Genomic DNA, 24,973 nt, shown 5'->3' with positions numbered 1-24,973 from the left:
TGAAAAATAGTAAATGAAGGTAGGAGTTCTCCATAATTGTCAGTTATTCAAATTTAATCTGGTTGCAGCAATACAAAGGACCAGTTTTGGGGGCAGTGAACACTAGGGGAGGTAATCATTAAAGCATCATCAATGCTCACTTTGCTTTCATGAACATAGTGAGTATTAAATTGGCTTGATGTAGCTGGTTTTCCCTTTGGCAACTTAGATTTTTATATTTAATTGGAGAGTACTGTACCTTGAGGCCTCAGAAGTCTGACAGAGATAAATGAGATGTATTAGATCACCAAGGGAATGTCAGAGTTTTTCTATAGCAATCTCTCAAAAGGATGTAAGGTATTAGTATGTCCAAGAGACTGTTTGTTTCCTTTTAGTAGAGCATCCTGCGATTTTCAGCTTTCAGACATGTGTTCTGCAGGTGAATAGTCAGAATTATAAAAGAGGCCTGTTTTATTCAGGAGAGGGTCTCTCTTTATCCTTTTTTATTTTTGGAATGCTCTATGGGGAGAAGACACTCTGCTTCCTAAAATAAGTAGAGTCTTGATTACAGAGATTCTGTAGTGTTTGCACACTGGCTTCATGGTCTTTGTGCCACACACTGAAAAGTCATTATGTGTGAGGAAGTCATTTGCTCAATAGAATAGAAATATGCTGTCATAACTCCAGTATTTTTGTTCTATTTTTGGTACACTATATGTATTTTGCAGTGGCAACTTCCGTGTGAGCAGTGTTTAATATACCTCTAGTAAGTGTAAATACAGAGAAGAAGGCCTAAAGAAATAGGAGAATTCTCCTACTGCAGTTTTTTTTCAAAATTACATTTTTAATCCCAAGGCAAAGGGATGTACTCTCTGGAACCTGTGATACTTAAAATGGCCTCTCACCACACAATGTGATGCTGTAATGAAGCTGTGGGAAGGGTTTCTCCCCCAAATTAGGAAGAAAATGGCAAGTATTCTTCCATGTCTTCAAGAGGTCTACGTTCTCTCTGTTCTTAAACCTTTGGAAGACCAGAAAAAAATATGTTCAAAATTCAACATTCAAAATACTTTGGGTACAGTATGTAGGGTGACAGACTTTTAACTAACAGAGTTGGTAACAAAGCAGTATGCCAATGAATTTACAAATTTGCAAACCTAATTACGCAAGTGAGGTGGACAGAACTCAAGCATGATGGACAGGAGGCAAGCAAGGTGGACAAAGAGTTTAGATATTAAGACTTGAACAACACAAGAGAAAGAGACAAAACAACTGAGCAATACTTTTTGTATACCTATAAAAGGCAGTGCTGAAAAAATAAATAAAAATAAAACTGAAGCTCTGGAAAGTCAGAGCTGGATTATAGTTTGAGATCAGTAGTCCTCCAAGAGAGCGGAAGGCAAAGTATTTCCTTCTATCATTTTCAGAAACTTGAAGGTCAAATTTGAAAAACATGTTGAACCTCTCTCATCTGGCAACATCCGTAATCCAACATGATTTTAGTTAGTTGGATGACCACTTATCATGGTTGTGGCCAAGTTTCCTGTGGTCCCACAAAGTTTTTGTCACCAGTCCTGGCTCTCCATGTTCTGTGCTGTTATTTAGCTCTAATTTACTCCTAAATGTCTTCTGAGAACCCAGTATGCGGTGGAAATGTTGGCAATATGCTAGACTATATTGACCTCCCATGGTCCAGCAAATTCTCTAATCTGGCACCAGTCAGGTCCTGAGGATGCTGAATGAAAGAGATTCAGCCTGAGTCTCATTCACAGATAATCACAATATGTTACCCTGAATATTAAAGGAAAGAACCTAAATCTGCTACAACCATACTCCTCACAGTAGGTAATTTAGGGACTAGAAGAGAGTTTTGATGTCTGCAAATAACTTAAAAAAACATTTATTGAAAGAATCAACATAAAATCTGCTTCCTCTTGGACATGAGCAAAAGGACCAAAATGTAAAGATCACAGCACTGGGAAGGTATTTGAGGAAAATTGAGGCTGCAGTATTTCACTCAGCCAAGCCACAAGTGTGATATACTGAGATATACAAAGAAAAATATTTTGGAAGACATGTTTAGCTAAAAACCTATGGAAAAAAATGTGAACTTCCCTGTACACTCTCCCCAGTAAGTCTCTCAGCAGTCAAGACAACTGAATATGTTCAGATTACTGAGGGTTCATGTGGTGTAGGTCCTTGCATAACTATGATGTATAATTTATTATTTTGGAAAGTCTCACGTAATTTTATTGGCGAACCAGTAAATGTCTTTATGGTTGAAACAACTTGATTAATTAGAAATTCTTAAGATGGTACTCCCTGTGCTTGAAAGTATTTAATCAGTTTATGAATACCAGTGTGATACTGTTGCTCGGAAGGTACAACTAAATAGCTGGGACATACAGTACTTAGTTCTGAAAAATGAGTGGCTACCTTCCTGCTGCTAAATGTTTTTGGGTTTATTTTTCAAATTGATATTTATACTTGTGCTTGAGGGAATGCTTCTTTCAATGGACTTGGCAAGCCCGAATCAACTTTGGAATGAATTTCTGGAAGGGCCTCTAGCCCCCTTCCCTCCTCACTACCCCAAACCTCTCGGCATATAAATGAATGAAAGCTTTTTAGTGAAATTCATAAGGAACTGAATATGGACTAAAACATCACTCCCCCACCTTTTTCCTTCTCTCCTATATATGTCTCGATTGATAATATAAGCCTTGTCATACTTTTTCTTAATGCCCTATGTGTGATAAGGTTATAAACCCAGTTAATCTAAAGTTCGTCAAAACTTATCAATTTCCTAATCAGATTTTTAGTCTTTCTTATTATAAACACAGTGGTTTTTTTCTGATCCCTAAATTAGATCTGTTTCACCCACCTCTTTCCATTTTCTCCATTGCTTGGGATCAGTAAATCTCTATTAGACATGAAGCAAACTAACATGAAGAAGAAGAAAATGTGTGGGTGATATACTTTTCTTTTTATTGCCAGATATAACTGATGTAGCAGATAGTTCGCCATTAAAAACTATTTCTGCACATCCTCCACTCTTAGGAATTTATTTGTTGGCACCACAGTTCCCAAAATAACTGAGAAATCAGCAATTTTGGGTCCCAAATACACACACTCACTAATCTTGATATTTGGTGTGAAACCATGAAAGTCTGCCCTTGCTTTCTTTTGTTTTGATGCAGGCAGCAGTTTTCAGAGCAATCATTACATCTTTCAGTGCCTCTCTCCCCAGATGTAGATGTAGTAGGTTTTCGGTAGTAACTGTTTAGTTTTAAGATTTTTTTTAAAAATAAGGACATAAGGATGTTGTTTTATGATAGACCTGCATCACTGTGATGTCTTGTTGTCCAGGTCCACAATCATATGGATCCAGACAAGCAGTTCCGGGTTTTGGCAGCATTTCTAGCACAGGGGTTGGGCAAAATATATTGCTTGTGGGACAGATCCACACCACCAAACATTTGGATCTGGCTGTGACCTAGCAGGACCCTTCACTTGCCACTGAGAGCTATTGGCTGCTGTTTCTCTTCAGGGTTAGTGCCTCACAGGGGGCAAGAAGGGTCTCCATGCCCTGCCACTGCCCCCAGCACCACTGGCCAGGAATAAGGCAATGAGAGCTGCAAGGGCAGTGTTTGCAGGCAAGCCAAGACCCAGCCACTCTCTTCTCTCAAGGGGCGTGCCATGCTGTGCAGAAACACACATGTTGGAAATAGTAGTGACAGATGTATTTAATTGTGTGTTGTTTCTTTGGCTGTTTTCTCTGTGTGTTCACGTGCCTTTGAGTAAGTAGCTTAGACAGGTATGTTGTTGGTGCCTTTGTGAAGATCATGAGGTTCTGAACCATTGGAGCTTAGATTAACCATTAGAAAGTTGTAGAGTGGAGATGAGATGAGCGTATCAGAGCGACTTGGTATATAATGTCACTTATTAGACAAATTCAAGAGCTGCCAACGTAGGCAACTAACAAGAGTTTTGGAGGGATTTTGGAAAGAAGGTGAGATGCTTTTCTGCCAAGTTCAGCCACTGTTGAAACACTGTAGGTGAAAGCAATCATATATCATGTTTTCTTTTACTGCCTGAAACTAGAAGAGACTTACAGTGCAAGAAATGCAAGTTGGTAGCTTTGCTAGAGTGTAAAGATTCTTGGACTGCAGGTGCAAGTAGGGAGGCTGATGAGAATCAGATAAACCGTGAAGCTCTTTGCCAGCCAGGTTTAGGGAACACCAGTACCCTGGGTTAAAGGAAGAAAAGAACTGTCCAGGAACAAAACAGAGATACCAGAAGTCAGAGAAAAAATCTAGGGCTGTGTCTACGCGACAAAATTAACTTGAAAGTTGTTTATTTCGTAGTACAGTTTCAAAGTAAGAAACTTCAAAGTTGAGCATCTACACACACCCAACTTCGAAGTTAAACTTCGAAATAGGACACTACTCCATTCCCAGGAATGGAGTAAGGACTTCAAAGTTGGGCTCTGTATTTTGAAGTTAACCAACTTTCAAAGTTAACTTTGAAGTAAGAGAAAAATGTGTGTAGACTCTCTGCTGACTACTGTGAAGTAGTGCCTAACTTCAACGTTAGTTCTTAGTGTAGACACACCCTAGGAGTTCCTAATCACCAATGGCAAGAAATCATACTGGCATTCTTCAAGCCTAGAGACAGATGAGACTGGGGAGGCTGTGGCCACCAGAGAGAAGAGGGCCGCGTGGAATTTCTCACAATTAGAAGTTTCCAGTTGGTACCAGATATTCAACTGAGAAATTATGGAAGATAAATCTGAAGATCAGCTTGTTCAAGCTGAGAGATATAAAAGACACATCTGTAAATGGCAGCTCTGCTCAACAAGTAAAAAAAGCAAGCTTTCATACAATAAATTCTCCAACCATCAAAGGAAAACATAGTCCCTGTTAGAGATTCATATTGGCATTAAAGACACAGTACTGGGGGGTATTTCATGGATAATGGATGACTTCAGGGAGCTCAAAGCATGCAGAAGAAAAATGTCTGTGCAAATCTACTTGGAGATCCCTCCTGTCCTGTGAGCTAGGTAAGAAGTCTACTGATGGCTAGGTAAGGAGTGTTAGGTTTGGACTTTGTGAAACATTGGTCCAAGTTCTATGAGGAAAGGTGATGATAGAGTGTGGATGGCCTATTCCACATTAGGAGGGGAGCCAATCTCTTCTGGGACAGGCAAGATGGAGTAAAGATTTGTCTTAAGTTGTCATATAAAATGTAATAGTGGGGGAGTGATTCTTAGATTACCTTAAGTGATTAATATGGGCATTATATGCAAGCTTTGCTTTGGCGAGGCAGAGAATATATATTATATATGTATTAAGTTCAATGTGTGTGGAAGGGTTTGGGTGCAGAGAGAAGTTCTATGGCACTAGAAGCTGACTGCACAGAAAGTTTGGAATATCAGTAGGACAACATGAAGTACAAAAGAGGGAAAGTAACAGGACATCCCTGAAAAATAATATTAAGTTTAACTTTCTTTCAGATACCTTATATTGCATATGATTAACAGCTGAGTCTCAAGAGTCCATATTTACATTGATGAGCATATTGCATTTACCTCATGTTTTCTGAATGTTGACTGCATAAGAAAGAAAAGTACTCATCTTGGGACTGGCACTAGGGATAAAAGTCAATCCCAGATACACAATTCTGGCTATGCCATTAGCATAACTAGAACTGACATATCAGGATCGAATTTGTACCCTGGTGTAGCTCAGGGTTCCTTGGGCTTGCACTGATGTCCTGCATGGAGTAACAGGGTCAGTGGCCGAGTCCAAAGAGATTGATTTTGCTGCATCTTCACTGATGCAGCAAAATCAAACTCCAGTGGATCGATGACAGTGCATCGAACACACACTAAGTATAGACATACCCTTATCAGGAGAGATGCTTGTTGTTTAGATAAGTTCATTTTTGCTGTACTGGAAAAGTAGTACTCCATTTCCTACAGGCTTTAACCATTTCTGATCTTGGGATCACTTTATAGTAGTTTACTAACATAGACATTACAATTTGAGACTTACTCTTTTTTGAATAACCACAAACATCACGTCTGTGGTTGCATTTTTTGGCTAAAATTTATTATTGTCCCCCAATCCTTTCAGAAAAAAAAGAATTTTTCTGTGAAGTTGCAAAGTATGGTATAGTTTATGGCTTGTATTTTAGATAACTGACAAGAATGTCCCAGTAAATGAAGACAAGTATCAGAGAGGTAGCCGTGTTAGTATGTAGCTTCGAGAACAACAAGAAGTGTTGTGGCAGCTTGTAGACTAACAGATATTTTGGAGTATAAGCTTTCGTGGGCAACGACCCGCTTCATCAGATGCATGAGTGTTGGGGGATGGTTTCAGAGGAATATTTAAAGAATGGGGTCCCAGTAAAAGGGAGGGCCAGAACTGACAGGGTCTATTCAGCAAGGTGAAAATGGACCATTATCAATAATACATATCAAAAGAGGAAAAAACAAGTCAGATCAGATGGGGATATGAGCCATTGTCAGAGTCTAAAAGGGGAATTATGCAAAAATGAGGAGGTTAGTTAAACAGAAATTAAAAGCCAGAGTGACTAGAACAAAAACCCTGCAAGTTGCATGGAAGCTTCTGAAAGACACTATAATAGAGGCGCAACTTAAATCTATACCTGAAATTAAAAAACATACCAAGAGACCAAAAAAAGAGCCACCATGGGTTAACACCCATGTAAAACAAGCAGTGAGGGATAAAAAACCATCTTTCAAAAGGTGGAAGGCAAATCCTAGTGAGGTAAATAGAAAGAAACATAAACACTATCGAATTAAGTGTAAAACTGTAATAAGGAAAGCCAAAAAAGATTTTGAGGAACAGCTAGCCAGAAGCTGAAAAAGTAATAACAAAATGTTTTTTAAATACATTAGAAGCAGGTAGCCTGCTAAAAAACCAGTGGATCCCCTAGGCGATACAAATGCAAAAGGAGCAATCAAGGACGATAAAGCCATTGCGGAGAGACTAAATGATTTCTTTCCTTCAGTCTTCACAGGTTAGGATGTTGGGGAGATTCCTAAACCTGCACCATTTTTTGTGAGAAATGAAACTGAGGAACTGTCCCGGATTGAAGTGTCATCAGAGGAGGTTTTGGAACAAATAGATAAACTTTATATTAACAAATCACTGGGACTGGATGGCATTCATCCAAGGGTTCTGAAAGAACTCATATGTGGAATTGCAGAACTATAAACACTAGTTTGTAACCTGTCCTTTGGATCAGCTTCCATACCTAATGACTGGAAGATAGCTAATATGACACCAACATTTAAAAAGGGCTCTGGAGGTGACCCTGGCAATTACAGACCAGTAAGTTTAACGTCAGTTCTGGGCAAATTAGTTGAAACAATAGGAAAGAATAAAATTGTCAGGCATGTAGAAGAACATAAGTTGATGGGCAAAAGTCAACATGGTTTCTGCAGAGGGAAATCATGTCTTACTAATCTGTTAGAGTTCTTTGAAGGGGTTAACAAACATGCAGACAGGGGAGATCCAGTAGATATAGTATACTTAGATTTCCAGAAAGCCTTTGACAAGGTACCTCATCAAAGGCTCTTACGTAAATTAAGTAGTCATGGGATAAGACTGAATGTCCTTTCCTGTTAAAGACAGGAAACAGAGGGTAGGCGTAAATGGTAAATTTTCCGAATGTAGAGGGGTAACTAATGGTGTTCCCCAAGGGTCAGTCCTAGGACCAATCCTGTTCAATTTATTCATAAATGATCTAGAGAAGGGGGTGAGCAGTAAGGTGGCAAAGTTTGCAGATGACACTAAACTGTTCAAGATAGTCAAGACAAAGGCAGACTGTGAAGAACTTCAGAATGATCTCATCAAACTGAGTAATTGGGCAATAAAATGGCAAATTAAATTTAATGTGGATAAGTGGAAGGTAATGCACATTGGAAAAAAATAACCCCAACTATACTTACAATATGACGGGAGCTAATTTAGCTATAACTAATCAGGAAAGAGATCTTGAAGTTATCATGGATAGTTCCTTGAAAACATCCACGCAGTGTGCAGAGGCAGTCTAAAAGGCAAATAGGTATTATTAAAAAAGGGATAGAAAAAAAGACAAGGAGTATCTTACGCATCATCATCATTATCATTAATAAGCGTGGGCTCAGCGCCCATTGGGGTCTGATGCCTCTCTCACTATTTCCTTCCATCTTTCCCTATCCAGTGCAGAGTGGCTTAGTTTCTGTAGACTAGCTCCACACCAATCTACTATATTATCTATCCATTCTCTGTGGGGTCTGCGCCTCCTATTTAAACCATCCATTATGCCAAATACTAGAGTCTTGATTTTTCATTCATTGTTCATTCTGCAAATATGTCCAAATAGTTTTAGCTTCCATTTTATGATCTTCTGCAGCAGGTTCTCTTTTGGCTGTATCTTCCTATATAATTCCTCATTTGTGACCTTCTGCATCCATCCTATTCTCAGAATCTTTCGATAACTCCTTTCGAATGCCAATATTCTTCTTTTTGCATCTTTCGTTATCACCCACATCTCTCATCCATACAACATGCTGCTGAATACACACGTTTTCAAGAAGCCCAGCTTTGTGTTAACTCTAATTTTCTTTTGGTAGCCAACTTATCGACTGAACCCCAATTGCTCGATTGGTATCTCGGACGTTGTTTATCCAGGCGATGTCCAAGCCGTCATCTTTTAACATTTAGTTGTACTGGCATCAGATTTCATTTGTATTGTTGTTTGACAGTCAGTGCATCGACACACATCTGACCAACCCTCCTCCTTCATCCAGGCTTGGAACTGGCATGGAACTCTCAGTGGCTTCATGGCAGAGTTAGTATCTTACTGCCCCATATAAATCTATGGTATGCCCACATCTTGAATATTGTGTACAGATGTGGTCTCCTCACCTGAAAAAGATATCCTGCCACTAGAAGAGGTTCAGAAAAGGGCAACTAAAATGATAAGGGGCTTGGAACAGGTCCTGTATGAGGAAAGGCTAAAAAGATTGTGACTTTTCAGTTTAGAAAACAGGAGAGTGAGGGGAGGCAATGATAGAGGTATATAAAATTATGACAGGTGTGGAGAGGGTGAATAAAGAGAAGTTATTTACTTGTGCCCATAATACAAGAACTAGAGGACACCAAATGAAATTAATGGGTAGCAGGTTTAAAACTAATAAAAGAAAGTTCTTCGCTCAGCGCATAGTTAACCTGTGGAACTCCTTGTCAGAGGAGACTGTGAAGGCTAGGACATTAACAGAATTTAAGAAAGAGCTAGATAAATTCATGGAGGTTAGCTCCATAAAAGGCTGTTAGCCAAAGGTAGGAATGGTGTCGCTGGCCTCTGATTGTCAGAGGCTGGAGATTGATGGCAGGAGACAAATCGCTTGATCGTTGTCTTCAGTCCACCCCCTCTAGGGCACCTGGCACTTGCCACTGTCAGCAGACAGGCTACTGGGCTGGATGGACCTTTGGTCTGACCCAGTATGGACATTCTTATGTTCCTATGTTTCCTTGCTTATGTTCTTGAATGATCATTTTATTCTTTTTATTACGGTGGCACTTAGATGTCTCAACAAAATCAAGTCACTGTTTATCGAAGTGCAGCAGAAGGGACAGATCTTACAGCAATGAGGTCACAAGCTAATTTAGGACTAAGTCTAACAGAATGTATAACAAATATTGGGGGTAAAGAGGGAGATGGGGGAGGGGAATAAGAGCATGTACTGACGTAAGACATACATTCAGCTTAAGTTTTATTGATTGATTTTTATGCACTAGTATATAAGTAGCTTAATGTCACAAGTCCCTTCTCGTCTACATCCTAACCGTTATCAGTTGGTAATTTGTCACTATTATGGCCAAAGTCCGACTCGAAGAGAAGGTAGTATTTCATGAGTACTCATCGGAAATGTTACCTGCCGAATGGGTAATATGAAGAAAGCAAGAAGATGCTAATGGGATAAAGATGGAATAGAAGTTAGCATCATTGTAAGAATGAAAAGCGTGGCAGTGCACAACAGTAGGAAAGTAGGGAATTGGCTGGACTGTATATTTGCTTAAATACATGTCCAACATATTATCTCAGAGTAGTTCTTATGTTCCCTGGGATCCATCTTAGGTCACAATTTAGAGAACAGCTGCAGTATATGTACATTATTTCTGGCAGGAAAATGATGGGAGAGGTTGCTGCCTTACTGAATGCCGGCCTGCTTAATGCACCCCACCAGCTGCTGTCACTTCAGCAGTATGCTAGGAGGTAAACTCCAGAGAGAGGTAGGGTTACTTCATTGCCATTTGCAGCCTCACTTATTTTCAGGAAACATTTAAAAGCCTCAATTCCAAATGCCCATCCATTGTTTTCCTGCCCCTCTTGCCTGGCTTGTTATTCCCATCATGCAGGACATCACTAGCAGTGCAGGCTGTCTTACTGGAATCTATTACTTTGGCACAGATGTCTCTGGAGAACCTCTGACCCCCTACAGCTTGCCAAAGAATTAATAGAAAGATGAAGCAGGCCACATACTTGACTCTTTGTCACTTGAGAATAACTATCTCCTGGCTGTCTAGATTGGGCTCCAAGAAGGCCCGCCTTCTCCAGTGCAAATTATGAGAACCAGGACTACCCAGATGAAATTAGTTATTTCTCTCTCCAAACTGCTATTGACTGCCTTCCGTATTCTAGTTATGGGTAGGAAATTTAGGCTGTGCCTACACTACAAAAATAACTTTTTTTTAATAATTTTTTTAATAATAAACTTCAAAGTAGGACACTATTCCATTCCTGGGAGTAAGGACTTCAAAGTTGGGCTCCCTACGTTGACGTTAACTTCAAAGTAAGGGAAAATGTGTGTAGACTCTGTGCAGGCTGCTTCAAAGTAGTGCCTAACTTTGAAGTTAACTTCGAAGTTAGTTCCTAGTGTAGAAGCACCCTTAGTGTGTTTTAGTATAACTTGTTTGGGCTGCCTCAAAACACTAAGTTTAAGGGTGAGATTCTGTTAGTTTAATTGAAAACTTTACATTCAAAGCTTTTTGATGTTAGGGTCATGTGTTAAGGACACAGTTCTTGGGAAAGTACTGGATATTAAAACTAAGGAAACTAAAGCCATGAAAAGCATGGAAATTAACAGTGGGGAATAACTGATAATATTTGGGAAGGGTTGGGGGGGCACAAACTGGATATAAATATAGAAAGCAAGGAAATAATGTTTTCTTTACCACCCGTCCTTTGGGGGGGAAAAAATTTGGCACTGTTCCAAGTCTTGACAATGCAGAGTAAGACTTCAGCACACCTGTGCTATGGCATTAATAGAGTTATGCATTTAAATGCATCCCATATAAGTGGGATATTTATACCACTTAACTCTTCGTTCTTTCTTTTTTTCTTTCTTTCTTTCTTATACATGGTATAGAAAAATTAATGCAGTTCTTAATGTTTTTTTAGTAAAATGAAAAACGATTCTTCATGCTAGTTTTTTTCTGTTTTGATCGTGATTTTACAAGAATACTTTTCATAAATACAGTTCTCAGCTGTTTTTTCCAATGTTTCTGAACTCTACAGAAACATGATAGAATTTCATTGGTCTGTTGGTTCATCCTTTACATACGTAGCTTGCTTTCTAAAGTTTGCAATAGCATGGCACTAAGATACTTAAGTTCATTCTCAAATGGAGTCTTCTTTCTATACATCCTTTAGTATTTGTAAACAGTTGATGAATGTTTTAAAGAATTTTTAATGGAGTTTGATCATCTTTCTTCCCATTGTAGTGCAAAATGGTATTTTGCTCTTTTTCACAAATTGGATTGGCATGTCAATATAGTTATGTGAGCAGCATATTTCTATAATGTATGACTTTCTGCTACATCCGTGATTAGTCTTGCCAGGCCTCTCTAGTCAAAGAGACCTTTGTGACATGGTTTGCCCCCGGTAAACTAAATTAAAATAGAATAAAATAGTAATCATCTTTCACAACTAAGATGTTCATATTTGCTAGGCTTCAGAACTGGGAAAATTGTACAGGTGAGCACTGTGAATTTGTGATTATGGCATTTTTCCACTGCTATGTGGATGATAAAAAAATCACATCATTTGCAAATATCACTCACTGGTGTTTGATGAGAAGTAACTTGTTTGCTTATAACAGAGAGGAAAAGCCAATTCAATTCCATTGAAATTAGTGGAAAATCTCCCAATGACACGTAATAGAATAAGGATTTGGTCCAAAAAGAAGCAATTTTTTGCTTCATGAATAATTTACATTCTGGGGGCTTGCTAGTTCCACTATATTTAAGAAACAGAGTGGTATAATTCTAATCCTTTGTGTTCCCGGAGTCTTAAAATTCCACCTTTCGAACAGGGTGAACTTCATTAATAGCTCTGAGTTCCCTTAACAGTGTTTCTTGCAGGACAGTTGGAATTTTAGAGCTTCGAGGTGTTGTAAATAAGTGGGAAGTGTCGTATTCTGTTCTTAAAGAAAAGATTAATGTATAGTTGAAAAATATTAAGAATATTTCAAAACACTTATATAGGCAAATGAAGAAAGCAAATTTTTAGAAGTAGCTGTGAACAGAGCTTACATTTAAAAAAACCTTTACAACTGGATTCTCTCCTTTTATATTGATCCTCTTTTCTTCATTCCTATATAAATGACCATTAAGTTTTAAATTAATACATTTTAAAACTACATAAAGTGTGTGTTTTCTTTTTTGCATGACAATACTCAGTACATCATCTAGTTTGTTCCCTCTGGGATTATTTTATTCTAATTTTAGAAGTATTCTGTGTAATTGTGAAAAAGATAAAAATAATTACAGCTTGTATTATTTGCAGAAGAAGGCTGGAGTTTTTCTGAACTTTGAATGACTTAGGTCAGAACTATTGGCATATCAAAGGAACGTCCCAGTACAAATTGAATTTCTCTAATCCAGCAGCCTTGGGACCTGACCGGTGCCAAAACAGAGAATTTTTTGAACTACAGGTGCTCAGTTCTGTCTAGCAGCATTACCAAGACTTTGACTGCCTACTGAGCTCTTAGAAGACATTTTAGGGGTAAATTAGAGCTATATGACATCACAGAACCCTGAAAACTAGGACTGGTGGATGTCAACAAAATTTGTGGTACTCTGGGAGCTTGACCACACCCATGATAAGTGGGCATCCTGCTAAATAAAGTCATGCCACACCATGGGTGCTGACAAAACAAAGAGTGCAGATTAGACATGCTCAACCTGCATGTCACCCATACAATTTCAAATATAGTCATCCTGCAATGAGATAATGCTTATGTATCTCATAAAGACAAGATATATTTATTTCTTGCAAGCAATCAAGATGTATTGTGTCATATATCCCACAGGCAAAAGGTGGTTTGCTTCAGAATTTTGTTTCGCATAAAGAGTTTGGTTGCAGTAGCCTATTTACTGTATGTTACAAAAAGTTAACTTTAAGCTCTTCAGTGGTTTTCTAGTCCTTTGATTAAAATACAGTGTGAGTTTAGCAAATTGATTTGAGCGTCCTAGGGCTTGTCTACACTTGCCCCCAACTTCAAAGGGGGCATGGTAATCAGGGCCACGGGAGATTACTAATAGAGTGCTGCGGTGAATATGCAGCAGTTCATTAGGCTAATATTCCACTGCGGCAACTTCAAAGCATTAAACTTCGAAGTGCCAGCATACGTGAGGAGTAAAGGGACTTTGAAGTAGCACAGGCACTTCGAAGTGCCCGCAGCTACATGCATGCCGGCACTTCGAAGTTTGATGCTTTGAAGTTGCCGCAGTGGAAAAATTAGCCTAATGAAGTGCTGCATATTCACTGCAGCACTCCGTTAGTAATCTCCCATGGCCCTGATTATCATGCTCCGTTTGAATCTGGGGGCAAGAGTAGACCCAGCCCTGGTGTATCACTTTCAGAGTAGGTGGTTTCCCATGGCCCTGGTACAGGGAAACACTTAAACACATTTTTAAAGCCAGTTCAAGTCAAGCTGGGAATTCAGCACGCACCTGAACGCTTTCCTCAGTAGGGATGAAGTTAAGTATGTGCTTAAAATGCTTGTCTGAACTGGGATGTATTTAAATAGGTTTCTGAATATATGAGCCATGAATATTTTTCTACCTTGAATGGTATCCAAGCTTTTAAAGTGAAAAGAGGATTTAGATGAGATATCTTTCTGATATTTAAATCCAATTACAATATTTAATAGAAGAGAACCAGTGATATCTGAATTGCCTGATCATCCTTTCAGGTGATCCTTCCAGAGCAGAACTGGAACGTGTCAGCAAGACAACACTGCTGCACTGCCTGCTTTGTGGTTAAAAGAAAACAGTCTCCAGCACATGTAGTCTGGCACCTTTCATCATCATTACATTTGTATGAGGTTATAAAAAGGTCTATAACAAATAATGCATTAGTGCACGTATGTCGAACTCATTTTGTGATGAAGGCTAAATTGCATTTTTAATTAGTCTTGGGTCAGGGCTTCAAACTAAGAGTCATAAGAACATAAGAATGGCCATACTGGGTCAGACCAAAGGTCCATCCAGCCCAGTATCCCGTCTGCCGACAGTGGCCAATGCCAGGTGCCCCAGAGAAGGAGAACAGAAGACAATGATCAAGTGATTTATCTCCTGCCATCCATCTCCTGCCCTTGTACTGAAGGCTAGGGCACCATACTTTACCCCGGCTAATAGCCATTTATGGACCTAACCTGCAAAAATTTATCGAGCTCTTTTTTAAACCCTAATAGAGTCCTGGCCTTCACAGCCTCCTCCGGCAAGGAGTTCCACAGGTTGACTGTGCGCTGTGTGAAGAAAAATTTCCTTTTATTAGTTTTGAACCCACTACCCATCAATTTCATTTGGTGTCGCCTAGTTCTTGTATTATGGGAAAAGGTAAATAATTTTTCTATATTCACTTTCTCCACACCATTCATGATTTTATATACCTCTATCATATCTCCCCTCAATCACCTCTTTTCCAGACTGAAAAGTCCCAGTCTCTCTAGCCTCTCCCCATATGGGACCCGTTCCAAACTCCAAATCATCTTAGTCACCCTTTTCTGAACCTTTCTAATGCCAATATATCTTTTTTGAGGTGAGGAGACCACATCTGCACACAGTACTCAAGATGTGGGCGTACCATAGTTTTATATAGGGGAAGTATGATATCTTTTGTCTTCTTATCTATCCCTTTTTTAATAATTCCTAACATCCTATTTGCTTTATTAACTGCCGCTGCACACTGCGTGGATGTCTTCAGAGAACTATCCACTATAACTCCAAGATCCCTTTCCTGATCTGTCGTAGCTAAATTTGACCCCATCATGTTGTATGTGTAATTTGGGTTATTTTTGCAATGTGCATTACCTTACAGTTACCCACATTAAATTTCATTTGCCATTTTGCTGCCCAATCACTCGGTTTGCTGAGATCTTTTTGTAGTTCTTCACAATCCCTTTTGGTTTTGACTGTCCTGAACAACTTGGTGTCATCTGCAAACTTTGCCACCTCACTGCTTACCTCATTTTCTAGATCATTGATGAACAAGTTGAACAGGATCGGTCCCAGGACTGACCCCTGGGGAACACCACTAGTTACTCCCCTCCATTGTGAAAATTTACCATTTATTCCAACCCTTTGTTTTCTGTCTTTTAACCAATTCCCGATCCATGAAAGGATCCTCTATTTACTGTAGACCTCCCATATTCAGGGTAAAATATAGCCAACTTCAAGGGTAAAGTATAGCCCTTAAATAATGATTTTATGTTGTAGTTAGTAAGTTTAAACTGTGTTGCATTTATCATCACTCAGTGGAAAATATTGTGCGAATCGCTGTTAGGACTACCACTGTTTCTGCCCTTATGTTTCTTCTCTCTCATTCTTTCTGTTTGTGTCTCCCAGAATCTCTGTTTCTTGGAGGCATTAATGCAGCCCTCACGGTAATTTAAGATTACACTTATATTTGGTCCTGCAAACCACAGTAACTGAAACAGTGCTACAGTGAATCTCTGCAAATGGAAAACGACTAGAATGTTGTGATTCCAGTCAGTTTCCCTTTTAGCCAATTCTGTGTATAAAGAGCTCCTGCACTCGCTGAAACTATAAACACAGAATATAGTTAGCGTGCCTTTGAATTTAGCTCTTTGTATGTAGAACCAGCCAAAAAGGGGAACTGTCAGTGATCTGAGGACCCTCCAAGTCGGTTTCCTTTAGTGATTGGCATGCTGAAATGTTGTGTCTGAAGCTACAATTAAAGCCTAATAGCAGGGCAATCTTAAATTGATTGAGAGCCAGATAAATACATCCATTGTGCCATGAGTTCAGAAATCATACGTATCTTGATCTGAAAAATAGTTACCTATTAATGATTTTTTAACAGAAGTGACATATTTTTGCTTTTTTCCTTGTGCATGAATATTGCACAGTGCACACTGAATCCATGTTGAATGGGTGGCATGAATGCTCTGACCTGCTCACTCACGATCAAAGTAATAATGGCAAGAGAAGTAACAGAAAATAATCCATCACTTTTCATTTTGAAACACTACTTGTTTTGCTCTTCAGGTTTATACTTTAAAATAACAAATTTCTCAGAATAATTTAGAAGTTACTTTAAAATATAATGTTTATATTTAAAGCATTACTGTAGCTACTTCAACAGCTTTGGGAAGTCCCCACAAAACTAAATATTATCCTAACTTTTTTGCATCGATGCTCTCAGCAACAGTAAATGATTGTGATTCTCTATGAAAATCAAGCTCTGCCCTTGCTGTATGTTATCCGGTAACCTAAAATAAACTACTACTGTGAAGCCATGTGTCTCAGGATACATTTTTTCATGTTTTTCCCCTTTCCCATAAGATTATTTTAAATAATTCACTCATTATATATTCCAGCAGAATTCTGAGGCACATACATTTTTAACAGAGCTGCTTGAAGGACAATGTCCATGTGGCAGCTAGTATGAATTGAATTCACAGGGTGAGGTAATTTCAACCACTCAAGATAACATTAATAGGTATCTACAGAAATGACTTTCCAGCTTCCACATAGAGCTTCTGCACTTGTCCTGTACCTTTACATTTGTCTTTGAATGCATGGCATGAATTATAATCAGAGTAGAATATAGTGGAGGAAATTTTCTATTGTTTCTCTGTCCATGTGTGTGGAGAGAGAGACTGTCCAGCCAAAGAGATGCATAGAAGTCTTGTAAGATCATATTTAGGCATTGGATACCGTAATTAAATGATCTGTTTTTCAGGAGTACAGGCACTTTCCATTCCCTTTGCTTCATTGGGAGCTTCTGGGTGCTTAGTTGCTTCGAAAATCAAGACTTTTATTTAGGTTCTTTGTGGGGGATGTAATCTGGATAAGAAGGCTGGCCCCCAGAAGAAAATGGAGGTGTAAAGGCACCCAAACTACAGCTCCCATGAGGTACTGCAGTGACATTTCTGAATCAAACTTTTTGGCTTTCAACTCAAAAGATTTCGGTATGGTGGGGTGTTGTTTTAATTTTGGTTTTTGATTTTAGTGGAGGTTTTTCCTTCCTTCAAAAAAGTCAGAATTTTTCCCAGGAAAATATTATTTTCAACCAATTGTCTCATTAGTACACTTAATTTTTATCATCCCCCCCACTTTTTTGTAAGGCATATCCTGAAACAAGTTTGTGACATAGTTTACTACTTACATTACTGGGTTCTCTTTAGATTGAAATGCAAGACAAGGGGTCAGATTCACCAGGGCAGTTTTTGGAGAGCAAGATGCACCTTCCTGCTCTAAATAGCTCCCCTGCTCCTACATAGAAATCTGAAGGAGCACAAGATGCACTTTTCCTTTGGTTACTTTCCATGAAGGATATAGGATAGGTTATCCCATTGTGGCAAGAGGTTGCTCTCTCTCATTCTCTCTCTCTCTCTCTCTCTCTCTCCTGAGTCATCTTTTTCACAGTGCGCGCTACCCAGTTTTTGATCTGTAAAGCTGCTTCTTCTCAGCAAAGATGTGCATGGTGGACTTTTATCTGCCAGGGCCCTATACCAGGCTTTATGTGGCCTGGAGCTGGCTTAAAAACTGGCTGAACATAGCCCATAACTGCTTATAACATACTTCTGTTACATGGATAGTACTGTGAGTTTGTCTGTAGCTTAATCCAGTCAGTTATTTAACCAAGTGTACAGTACTGTATATTTAGTTTGTTCTAAATCCTCCGTCATAGTTCAACATTATATCTCTTGAACAATACTGTTAGTCTTGTAATAAGGTTGAAAAGTCCAAATCCAAAATTGTTTTATGCTATTATTTCTTTCTTCTCCATATACAATGTACTGTGCCATACAACCTCATGTTCCTGAACTCAGTGCCAAGCACCAAGCTTCAGTGCACAGTGCCCCAACACTATAGTCTACCAGATAACATTGCTCTCCCTTTCTGGTGAGGAAGATAAAGAGGACAGTGTGATGTCATTCACCCCCCTCCTCTTAACACTGGAATGAGTCTATGGATAAGCATAGACCCACATCAGGCAGCTCTTGGTCACCCTTGGGGTAATGGTTCCCAGCTCAAATAAGGTGTAATAGCCCAGCCCACGCCATGCAAGCCTCCCCAGATATGAGCAGGACCCTTACCCACATTAAGGTTCTCTCCACATTGGATAGTACAAGGACAAGGTCCAGCTTTGGCCACATCCAGCCTTTCTCCACAAGGGGTTGTCCACTGTCCACATGAGCCAAAACATCCTCCTGCCACTAATTTTGTCCCAAGCCCCACACTCTAGGTAAAAGTAAATGCCTTCACATATGTTGGATGTGAGAAGAGCCCTGGCTTTCTACCTAAACTGGACTAAACCATTCTGGAAATCTACCCAACTGTTCATCTCTATGGAGGAGCAGATAAGGGACCAGCCTGTGTCCACACAGAGAACTTCAAACTGGGTCTCCTTGGGCATCTACACTTGCTATGACCTTAGCAGGGATCCCACCATGAACAGGTGTGAGAGCTTATTTGACTAGAGTATAGGCCTCTTTGTCAGCATTCCTGGCTCATTCCAGGATATCTGTTTGGCAGTTACATGGTTGTTGGTGCACACATTCATTACGCCATCGTCACCCTGAATAGGGATGATGCTGGGTTCAGCAGAGCTGTGCTGCAACCTGAACTCCTAACCACCTCTGGGCAGATAATGCTTGAGAGTCACCTGCTCTGTGATGCACATGGTAATCAATCGAAGAAGTAATGACAACTCCCTGTTCCATAACTGGTAATTTTTGAGATGTGTTGCTCATGTCCATTCCATATCCTGCCCTCAAGGATGAGGTATGTTTGCAGTGCCCCTTACACTGCACCATGGACATGCCACTTCAGGAGTGGCTACAGACACTCCTCTACAGGTACTGTGAGGGGAAAATCTTCCAGCACCCATGCACATGGCAAGCATGTACCCCTACTGTCAAATGGATGTGAGCAACATATCTTGAACACCAGTTATAGATCAGGTAACTCTTTTATTTTTCCCCCCAGTGTGTGGGGTCCCAGAAGCCAGACTTCAGCTAGACCCCAAATGTCTACATTGCATTTTTGTAGCCCTGCAGGTTAAGCCTCACAAGCCTGTGTTGGCTAATGTGGGCCACTGAAGGTTATTAACTACAGTGTAGACATACCCTAGTTGACCTTAGTAGTAAGCAGAGTATTCCTATCTGTTTTTAACATTTTGTGCCCGAAAATTGCTTTGTTATATTTTCATGTTGCTGAAAAGTGAGAGATTTACTTCTACTAACGCAGCTTTGAATTAGTTCTAGCACTCTTTATCACACAATGTAGAGATTCGACTATTGAAAGTGTTATATATACATAACAATTACAGATTTCCTTTCTGTTGCAGGAAATTGTTAAGGCAGCAATAAAGGAAGGACAAAAACAAAGCGAAAAGGCTGTGGAAGAAGCTGTGAAAAGAACAAGAGAGGAACTGATGGAATATATCAAAGAGCAGAAGAGGGTAAGTGTCACTCCTGCATAATAGCAACGAAGGGTCCTGTGGCACCTTATAGACTAACAGAAAAGTTTTGAGCATGAGCTTTTGTGAGCACAGACTCACTTCATCAGATGCTGCATCTGATGAAGTGAGTCTGTGCTCACGAAAGCTCACGCTCAAAACTTTTCTGTTAGTCTATAAGGTGCCACAGGACCCTTCGTTGATGTTACAGATCCAGGCTAACACGGCTACCCCTCCGATACTTGACAGCCTGCATAACAGCTTCTGATAAAGTAAACCCTCCATTTAATGGACTAATAGGAAGGGGTGTCTGCTAATGCCGAAAGTCCATTGAATCTGAATGAATGGTTATGCTTTATGACAATGCACTGACTTTCCCAGCCCATCATTCACTCACTCACTCCTGTCCTCTGTGCCCCCCACACACACTTCCTTTCACCCCTTGACCCAATTCTTCCCCTCACACCTCCACCTCCATCTCCCAACTACCAGGAGAGAAGCTGCATGCTGACCTGTCTCCTTCTGCTTCCCACGGCTCACAGTGCTGTGACCCCAGCCACTCCAGCAGCTCCTCCAGCCCTGGTGGCTCCAGCGGTGGCTGTCTCCCCAGCAGCACTGCTGAGTGGCCAGCATCTACTGGGGGAGGAGACTGGCAGACAGCATCCATTATTTCTGAAGTCTGTTAAATTGGGGTCTGTTGAACTGAGAGTTTACTGTAGCTTAAGTTAGTGTGTTTAAAACTATATTAAGTTTATTAAGCATGAAAATCAGTTTCACATTGTAATGAATGTTCTCAGTTCAATTTGTATACCTTTTATTTTGCACATCCACTGTGGGATAATTGGTCTGGCATAATAATATATTCCATTATCAACATCTTCAAAATTTCAATTCCATCAGAAGACAAAACGGAGAAACACAGGGATGAATAACAATATTAATTATTAGCAAAATATTTGTATGGAGATGCGGACAATTATATCTGTGTTGGCAGTTGAGTTCAGCTCATTAATGAGTTTAGGAGGTGTAGCATGTTCCATTTTATCACTAGATGTAAAATCATTGTTTTGCAGATTGTGTAAATGACAAATTCTCTAAATGTTCCATTACTACTTCTCTTATATACACACTAATAAATGTCAGATATATTGTGTCATTGTCAGACAATATTCTGAAAATGTATTATTGTCTTGTTCAGAAGGCTGATGGATGAAAACTCTGAACATTTAAAGGCCTGCTCCTATTGAAGTCAGTGGGAATTTTCCCAATTATTTCAATAGCAGCAAGAGTGGAACCTATCTGGACAAAATTCTATTCTGGAATGATTTATATTTGATTCACTTCTAGTACAGGCAAATATTTTCACTATCACTCTCTCCCAACAGTCTCAGGAAAGACTGCTTCGACTTATGGTGGCTCAAAGGATCTATGCCAGCAGAGGCTACATGTTGGCTGTCCAAAGACCAGTGTGTTCTCTGGCCATACTCCTTTCCCCTCACCTTGATATCTGCAAGCCATTTGGGATCCGTGCATAACCTGAAGCTGCACCTAAATCAAACTAAATAATTCTAGAACTCTGAAAACATAAATAGAACATTATATTTGAACCTAATTGGAACTATGGCTTTCATCATTCATCCACAGATCTTCACGCCCACCTGGAAAATACAAAAAGCAGTAGTAAAAATCAGATGGTTCCTTCATCCAATCAAGCCTTCAAGATGATGACTTACTTTTTTTAGAAAAAAGATACTTAAATTACAAACTTGCCCCAAATTCTGTTAACTATTTCTGTACAAAAGATATACTACAATACTTTTGAAGAAGTAAATGCTATGTACTTCTCATGAACTATCATATTGTTGTACTCATTGAGTACCAAAATCTTTTTTTTACAGTGACGTTTATAGGTAACTATTGTAAAAATCCATGTAGTGCCAGCAACCTTCCAATTTTACAAAAAATATAATATTAATCAACTAACTACATCCTTTACAAAAGGCTCAGAAGATTTTGACCCAATAGAAAACCATTGTCTTCAGTGTAGTATTTATTGCATGTGTTAACATTTACTGTGCACTCACTATGATCAGTGAAGGCATCAAATTTAAAAACCTATCCTGAAAATAACAGCTTGTTATCCATTACATCTGTAAACGTCTGTGTGCGCCAAACATTTATTACCCTACCTTGTTTGACATTACGATCCAAACTGCCTTGTGAAGTTTATTTTCCATGAATCAGTTTAAAGTTTTATTTAAAGGTATTAGTATATTTTTTATTTAGAAGGTGGTCACCACAAAATGGATACATCATAAAAAGATGTTTATAATGACAAAAAGGTTTTGGCAAATTAGCACATTCCTTGAATTTTTTGTCCCTGGCAAATTTAGGACAGTTCGTCGCCACTTAACTCTCTTGGTAGATGGATTTCCACCTGTATTAGAAAGAATGGGTACTCAGCCCAAAAAATGTATATGTAGACATAGTGGTTGCATGGAGCCCTCTTCCCATTGTTATTTGTTTTACTACTGTAAAGCTATCTTACCTCTTGTGAGACTTGCATAAATCAGTGTAAGATTCATATTAAAATCTTGGACCAAATTCTCCTTTGTATACACATTGCTGATCCCCTTTGAAAGCAATGGGACTTCAAAGACTTTAAATCAGGGCATTCTTGTCCTTTTTGCTATCTTTACTTCTAATGTTTTTAACTTCTTTATTTTTGTTAGATCTTACTCAGATCCCAAATGACTGAGATAAATGGAAAATCTCTTATTTTCTCTTTGTCACTGTAATCCTTCACACTTCCATCAAAAAACATGCTTGTTCTTTCTTATATTTTTCAATGCTTGAGAAAGTCGTCTGTTGTAGAACAGAACTAAAGAAAGCTAATTCCTCTAGTTATTACAAAAAAATCTAAAATCATTTTGTAAAACATTGTTTTACTTTAGGATATCACTGATATTTTATATGTATTCAAAACATAGTTATGAAGACCAGGTTTTCATGTGCATTTTAGGGATTATTCAGCCTGATATATTGCCAGCTCACATGAATTAAGTGATGCACCTTGAGCTACTTTATACAAATGGGCACATTTTTGGGGTTCATGTGCCTCAGCCAAACATTGAATACATTGTGAATGGCCATCAGAGACCAAGATGGAGCAAAGACATGTGGAGCACCGTTTCAAACTTGGAGAGCCAGACATGGCTGATGGTGAATGGTGGAAAAAAAGCAAGTTGTCAGAAGAATTTTGAGATGTGCAGTTCTGGTAAATTATGGGGAAAATGTAGCAAAAACGGAGGTAAACCAGGAACCTCTGAGTTTCCAACCTAAGCCAAAGCTGGTAGAGAAAGAACTGAGGGGTGGTACGTGGCATGCGACAGTTCATGGCTGCTACAGGCACAAGCAATGTTCAGCTCATGCACCGACACTGGGGTACCATTGCTAAAAATCTTCCAACTTTAAGCAGAGGCTTCTGAAACACCTTATGTGGAGCATGCAAAAGTACACCCATCTCAAAGAATGTCAGTTATTACAGGTGAGTAACTCTTTTTGTCCCCAGAAGTCTTCTTTATTGTTTGTTCTGCAAGGGAGTGGGAGACAGTGGGAAAGGGGAGGCACAGAAAAAGAGGGTAGAGGATGTAAGGCGCACATGGGAAAGCAGGAAACCCTTGTGGATAAGCAGAGGGGAGAGTCTCAGAAGTTACTCTTCAGAAAACTTCATGTGCTCTGTGTAGAGCACCAGTGTCCAGCTGCTCATAGATTCTGGAAAGATGCCCTACCTCAGCGTCCCACACTAGCAGGAAAGCTGCCCCCTTGCTGTCACATAAGTTGTGGATCACACAACAGACCTCCATCACAAAAGCAATATTGCACTTGCTGAGGTCCAGGCAGGAGCGGAGACACCAGATCCTTCCCTTGAGATGGTTGAATGTGCATTTCACCACCATACGGCACTCTGCTCAGGCTGGCATTGAAGTTCTCCTTGCCATGGTCCAGGCTCCCTATGTAGGTCTTCTTGAGCCAGGGAAGCAAATGGTAGGCCATGTTGCCCAGAAGGAGGATGAGCATGTCCACCTCCCTGACTCTGATGGTGTGGTCAGGGAAGGAGTCATCATGCATCTTCCGGAAGAGGCAGGAGTTCCAGAAGATGTATGTGCTGTGAGTCCTTCCTGGTTATCCCACATTGATGTTCATGAAGCAGCCCTTGTGGTCCAAGGAGTAGTAGTCCCTGTGGTTGACAAAGTTTGTGGTCTGGGGGGCAGGGGGCCATAATGAGGATGTGCGTGCTGTCTAACCTTCCTCCAGCCCCAGTTGGGGAAGCCCATTGCAGCAAAGCTATCCACAATGGCATCTATGTTTTCCAGAGTGGTGATCAGGTTCAGAGGCACCTGGTTTACATGGTGGATGACCTGAAGGAACATGACCCTTATGGTGGATTTTCCATGCTGATCTCCTTCCCAACAGAGAAGTAACTGTCCAAGGTAGCAAGCTTCTACAGAACCATGGCAACACACTTATGCATGGGGTTTGCAGGTCTCATGCGGGTGTCTTGTCAGATGAGGGCAGGGGCAAGCTGCTCGCGGAGCTCTTGGAAGGCAGCCTTCATCATGCATATGTTCCACAGCCACCGCTGATCATCCCATCCCAGAAAGGATAATGCAGTTACGCCAGTTGGAACTGATGTCACAGTGCCAGAATCAGCACTCCAGTGTGCCAGGGATTCAGGGTACCATGCAACAACAGGAGTAGCAGGGCATGGGTGAGGGAGTCCAGTTGTTCCTTGTCATTGTCCTGCAAGAGCATCATGTGGGTCTCTTGGAGAAACTGTGCCATGAGATGCAACATGAAGTCCGTGGGTATGACAGTGATTTGCAGTCACTCCAATTCTGTGCCATGGTTGCTTTGGCGTACACAAGGGCAACCAGTGCACAAGGCTGCACATGCCCAGTACATCCCTTTATGTTCCGGGGAG

The 24,973-nt window shown here is 39.9% G+C and overlaps 1 protein-coding gene across 4 annotated transcripts in view; it reads left to right on the top strand.

The window, feature by feature from the left end:
- Window positions 1-24,973, top strand: part of CCDC91 (coiled-coil domain containing 91) — a 355,265-nt gene that overhangs the window by 258,080 nt on the left and 72,212 nt on the right. For all 4 annotated transcript variants that reach the window (XM_075003166.1, XM_075003187.1, XM_075003174.1 and 1 more), the window contains one exon: window positions 19,879-19,992. In XM_075003166.1, the coding sequence (XP_074859267.1) occupies window positions 19,879-19,992 (114 nt within the window). The remainder of the gene's footprint in view (window positions 1-19,878; window positions 19,993-24,973) is intronic.

Source organism: Carettochelys insculpta, chromosome 1, assembly GCF_033958435.1.
Source record: "Carettochelys insculpta isolate YL-2023 chromosome 1, ASM3395843v1, whole genome shotgun sequence".
Taxonomy (NCBI): Eukaryota; Metazoa; Chordata; order Testudines; family Carettochelyidae; genus Carettochelys; species Carettochelys insculpta.
This window is presented reverse-complemented; position numbering and strand designations above follow the sequence as displayed.